This window comes from Pteropus vampyrus, unplaced genomic scaffold (assembly GCF_000151845.1).
Source record: "Pteropus vampyrus isolate Shadow unplaced genomic scaffold, Pvam_2.0 Scaffold81, whole genome shotgun sequence".
NCBI classification, from domain to species: domain Eukaryota; kingdom Metazoa; phylum Chordata; class Mammalia; order Chiroptera; family Pteropodidae; genus Pteropus; species Pteropus vampyrus.
Window position 1 is genome coordinate 5,643,339 of NW_011888862.1, and position 6,105 is coordinate 5,649,443.

Below are 6,105 nucleotides of genomic sequence, written 5' to 3' on the forward strand. Positions count from 1 at the left end.
GCAAAGAAGGACCAACATTCCTGGGGCTTTCTTGGCGACTGTATGGCTCCCATAACTAAGTCAGTGCAGGGTCATGCAGGAACCCCTTATCCTGGGAGTGGGGCCACATGGGGCTTTATTTCTCTAATAAGGATGAACATCTGACCAATGGATCAAGATCTGCTCTGGGCAATTTAGTTATATTTAATACTGTCACCGTTTCCTCTTGCCAGCCCTGTAGAGTCCTGTGTAAACTTATCTCTTGTGCCTACACTTAGCTTTCTGTTTTTGGATCTCGATTAGCGGTGTTTTATTGTTCTGATACAGTATGGCCATGGAATCTATGCCAGATGTCATGACTCCTTGTTTGAAAAGTCACTTCGTAGGTATCCAAGTGTTTCATGGACTGTTTCAAACATCACTGATAAAATTTTTACAAATTTGAAAGCCCAGAGAAAAAAGTGTGTTAACAGAATAGAAACGGCCTCTTGATTCCTTCACTGCTGCAAATAGCTGGCTTTGCCTTGCTTATGCAGTAGAGGGAAGTTTTGAAATAGCCCACCGGCCAAGGGGCATCTTCCTTCATTTGGAAAGCAGCCCCTCGTTTCTTCCTGGTCTTCTGTGGAAGATGTCAGTGTTCATTTATATGGAAACAACTGAGAAATCCATCACACACCCTTCAATTAAACAAAAATTGCACATCATTTTGAGAGCTTGTGGGATTATTCTTAAATAATATTTATAGGGTTCTAACAAAAAACATGAAAGACCTCATAAAACCCCATCAAACTCAGTGACAGTATATTTTAGTCAAACCCCGAGGGTTTAGCTGTTAATGCTTTTTATCCACCCATGTTTATCTTTGTTTATAGCTCAAGAAAATGGCCAGAACTGTCTAGATCTCCTCTGTGCTTTTGGACTTTGAAATATGAGTGGTTCTGTTGATTTGGGGGTTCATTTTTATGATATCTCACTTTTTAAAAACTTAGCTCTTGTTCCAACAATTTTCTAATTGGTCTATATTCAGTCTTTTAAAAAACATCTAATCCAGTTTTTGATAAGGTTGGTGAAGAATATAAATTTAGTTTATACTCTTATGCATTCACAACTACGTATGAGCTTATTTACAATAAAATAATGAAACAGGAATTGTCGTATCTGATTTTCCTCCCACAGTGAAAATTAAAGGGCAGAATTGGAAGGAAAAGTTGGATTATTTGGTGGCTTACCCATGGGCCTTTTGATATTTTCATTTCTAGGTGACTGGGTAGATTCTGGTGTAGATTTTTGCTGTCGTTTGTTAAAAACATTTGAGTATTTGCTATGAGAGGCACCTTGTTATTCTCTCTGGCCAGAATGCCATATAAAAGAGAGTTCCTACCATCATGGAACTTGCTGGCAGTTAGAGGATTGATGTTAAATAAACTCACATGTGTAGTTGGAGCCATCGATAGGTGCTATGAAGAAGTGCAACTGCAGTACCACGGTGCATGACCTTGGGGAAGACGTCCTTAAATGTTTGAGCTGATATGTGAAGGAAGAGCTAAGGGCCACGTAGGTGAAGAATAGGGAAGAGTGGGCTCTGGCAGAGGGGACAGCAGGTATGCTGCCGAAGCCCTGAGAGGCGGCTTGGAGTAGGGGGGGTAATGTATCGTTCAGGCCACAGTAGCTGGAGTGCAGAGAGCTGGGGCTGGAGGGGCTGGGGAAGAGGCTGAAGAGGAAGGCGGGGAGCAGAACATGGGCAATGACCTTGATGTGTTTCAAGCAGGGAAGTGACACAGTCAGATTTGCTGTTTGGAAGGATCATGCTGGTTGCCAACCAGAGAGCAAGGGTGGAAACCGGAAGACCAGGTTATGGGAGCAGTCTAGTCAAGAAACGCAGGGTGCTGGGACTGGAGAGGTGACGGTGGAGGTGCGGAGATGAGGACATGAGGACATGCTGAAAGATTTAGCAGTTAACTGATGGCATTTGTAGTTTTTGAACGTGTTAGCTTTCTGCCCAGCAAGATCCCCTTGCACATTTGTGATACGGCATTCATTACTCATCTAATTCTAGTCAGATCACTGGTTGGTAAACTAGAAAGAGAAATCTTATCTCAGTTAAACTTGCTCTTGGGCTGGATTGAGGAATGGTACTTGGAAAGCGGTTTTGTTGTTTTTACCAAGAAAAGAGTGAGACCTGGTATAGTCAGAAATCATCAGGGCCCGTGCTTTGCCCCACCTGCTATCAGTGAACTTCAGACCAGAGTAAGCAAGTGAACAATTTAAGGTGCTTGTACTTAACTGTCTATAGTAGCTGTTATTCAGTGGCCAGTACTTTACTGCAGAGGGAAGTTGGCATTTCAAACCCAGGTGGGTGTGGGAGGGTGAGAAATTATTAAAAACGCCAGTCCATTTTTAACACGATTAAAAATTTTTTTTTGAAACATGGTGAAAAGGGTTCCTAGAGCTGCTTTCAACCTGTGTATGTAGGCTTCCCCACACCTACAAGTAGGTTTTGGACACCAGCAAGGTGTCAATTCAAGTCAATTGTGACACTATCTGCCTGGAGATAGAATCAGAATCCACGGGTAAAGGGCTTAAGACTGCCTTCCATTTCAGATGCCAGTCTCAAGTCCAGGTAGTTACCTGCACTTCTACTTGACTGGCTACAAATCAGAGGTTTTCACAACCCTTCCTCGGATTTGATTAATTTGCTAGAGCAGCTCACAGGACTCAGGAAAACCCATTTTCTCACTAGGTTACTGATTTATTACAAAGGATACTAAAGGATCAGCCAGATGAACAGATACAAAGGCTGAGGTCCTGAACGAAGGAGCTTTTGTCCTTGTGGAGCTTGGGGCCCAGCACAGCGGCACACAGAAGCGTTCCGGTTCCCCAGCCTGGAAGCTCTCCAAGAAAGGAGCAACAAGCCATACTTCTGGGTTTTTACGGAGGCTTCATGACATAGTCATGATGGACTAAGTCACTGGCCATTGGTGGTTGATTCAACCTCAAGCCCCTCTTCGTCCCCAGCAATTGGGCTGGGGCTGAAAGTGCTAATCCTCTAATCACAAGGTTGGCTCCTGCTGGCACCTGGGCTCCCGCCCTTGAGTGGAGTCCACAAGTCACCTCATTAACCTAATAAGAGACGTGGTAGTTGCTCTCATCACTTAGGAAATTCCAAGGGGTTTGGGGGCTCTGTGCCAGAAATGGGGACAAAGATCAAATATATATATATTTTTTATTATAAATCACAGTATCACATAAGGCATTGAAATTTTGGTTTCTTAATAGCTTTTCTTGACAAGTTCGATCTGTTTATTGTCTACCCCAATCTGCTTTTCCTCTTTGGAATATTGACAAATTTTCTAGTTGTTGAGACATTTCTTTTTTAATTATTTTTTTTGACAAAGTGGTGAAACAATCCACTTCCAAGAAATAGCATGGCTGTTAAATATTAGCTTACCAAGTAGCATGATTTTTCCTCATGCCGATCTACCCAGCTACTCAACTAACAGCCCCTGTCCCTGTTCTATGTTAGAAGAAACCCATAAGATGATTCTTATTTCCTCTGTTATAAATCAGCAAGAACTTGTGCTCTTACTTTTGTTATTTCTACCAACCAAAAGAAATGAGCATTTCATAAAGTTTTCTTGGGCACATATCATTATATAATCTTGTCTATTTCCTACAACAATAGCTAAAATGTAGTAGTAGTTCCTTATTTAATGTTTATAGTATTAAAACTATCACCATAGTTACTTCCATTTAAAAATTATACTAGTAGCATAGTTGAAACTTAAGTATTGTGATAGTGATGGTTAATGTGGAAAATAACTACTATGCTAGCAGGACTATTGACAGTTTAAGTCTCAGCTCTTCCATTTACTGGCTATATGACCTTGAGTTAAATTGCTTAACTTCACGGTTCCTCAGTTTCATCATGTATAATATGGGAATGGTAGAAGTTCTAGGTTGTATATATAATGAACTGAAAATACCACCTCGGTGTGATTAGTACCATAATGAGTCAATAGGAACTAGCCGATTTTATTATATTTAACAGGCACAGAGGAGCTTTTAGAAAACAGTGCCTGCTATGACTGTAGTATATATCGTTATATTTTCTTTTTGTTTCTTCTTAGCTTTTCCTAAGCCCAAGTGGGAGTGTGCTTTATTTGATTCTTATTCTGAGTCAATGCCAGGAAACCAACAACCCCGTGACTTGAATCGGATGGAGGTAAAAGATCTTCATATGTTAATGAGTTAAGGATGTGTGTAGAATTAAATCTTTTAGCTTATGTTCTTTACAAACTGTAAAATCCACTTTTCTGACATATTCTCTTCATACTTAGTACTTTGAGGCTCAGCCTTTCAGATCCAGATACCTGATATATCTATAATTATCTTTTTATCCCTTTTCTCTCTAAAACTGGATTTGGTGAAACAAGAAAAGTTGTCTCTTGACTTTCTAGAGATGAAATTGAGGTAGAAAAATGCTAGCCAAGTTATTTACTAACCAAGTTTTAATTCTGAAGTAACCATTGTAAAGTTGTATTTTTAGTAGCTGAGTATTAACAAGGTATAATGAACCAGAGCAATTTTGAGAGGAGGTTTGAGAACTATATGTGAAGGCCCCAAACCACATTTAAAGCTGCCTTCTCCCTCAGGGTTTTTAGCTTTTGGACCAAATGAAGACTGATTTGGATGGTCCCCAAGGGAACCCAGAGAATTGCCACCATGGTGGGCCATTGATGTAGGTAGGGGCTTAGCCACGGGCTTAGTGGTCCTTCGGTGCGCATCAGTAAATAAGAGTTGTTATGGTTATTGTTAATTTCAGCACTGTTGTCATCATCATCATTATGATTGCTATGTGATGATAGCTTATGGTATCTGCTGTTCCTGTCCTAAAAAAAAATCTGGAAATGTTTAATAAATGGAGGTTTATTCATAGGCTTCCATTACAGTTCTCTGATCCTAGTTAAAACTGTTGCAAGATAATAGAAGTCAAAGGTAGGATACCGGGCCGTTTCTTTAATGTCTTGTAACTGTGTGTGATTATTTATTCTTTCACATGAAGCCCTTGTATCTACTGTGTTGTAGATGACATTCTCTGTTCCTCTGAATGAATCAAGTCTGCTTCTGAACTGCTCCCTCTGAGAACATCTCTTGACCTCTCTGCTCCTCTTTCTTTGAGTTGTAGCCTCTGTGTTACTTTCCTCAACAGATTTCTACTCACAAGAAAAAGATGTAAAGAAAAGTGATTTCGGGAGGAATGATAGATGTGCATTTGAAGAGTATGGCTTTTTAAATTTCTTTTTCTGTAGAATGCATATGATGGAGAAACAAACAATATTTAGTCATTTTTGATGACCTTCAGTGTACTCTTGGGCTGCTAGCAGTGTCTGGAGAGGTTTGTCTTTTAGGCCAGGCCAGATGCCTTCATAGCTCTCTTCAGCAGTTGACGCGTGTGTGTATGTGTGTGTGTGTGTGTGTGTGTTTGTGGTGGTGGTGGTGGTGGTGGTTTTTGCTATGGATCTTCTTGCTTGTGTAAAATTATGAGGTGGCTAGGTGATTTACTAAAAAATATCATAAATTCTTATTCTTTCTAGACAAGTATCTCGTTCCAACTTGCCATGGTATCAGGTGGTTTTTGCCCTTCCAACAAGACAAATAATGCTGTTTTTTGAGAAATTTATTACTGACTTATACATATACAAGGACCTTATATTCAGCTAATTTTATGTATTTTTGTATTCTTTCACTGGCTCCATAGTCTACCTAGTCTTTGCCCTGGACAAACAAGAAGCAAAAGAACAACAAAAATCTCTTTCTCAGCAAAGTTGTTATTTTGGAAAGTGTGGTGCTTTTAGATAATGTAATAAACAATTCAAGGGTAAAGTAATAAGGTTAATGGATGGTTTGGCCATTCAAATAGTATAGGTCAGATTTTAATAACTAATGATTAAATGTTTCATGTTCTTCTAAATTATTTCATTCATTGTTCTTTCTACCAACCTTTGGATCTCTCATGAATGCATGCATGTAATTTAAATAGATCTTGGTACCAGCCTTGTGAGGGCTGACTCCATTTGGATGTTTGTGTTGTGAATGAAGCTGCAGATGATTCAGGTCATGAGAAGT

At 39.8% G+C, this 6,105-nt stretch overlaps 1 protein-coding gene across 1 annotated transcript in view; it reads left to right on the top strand.

The window, feature by feature from the left end:
- Nucleotides 1-6,105, top strand: part of REPS2 (RALBP1 associated Eps domain containing 2) — a 183,319-nt gene that overhangs the window by 90,570 nt on the left and 86,644 nt on the right. The window contains exon 9 of the mRNA XM_011362988.2: nt 4,107-4,201. Coding sequence (XP_011361290.1) covers nt 4,107-4,201 — 95 coding nt within the window. The remainder of the gene's footprint in view (nt 1-4,106; nt 4,202-6,105) is intronic.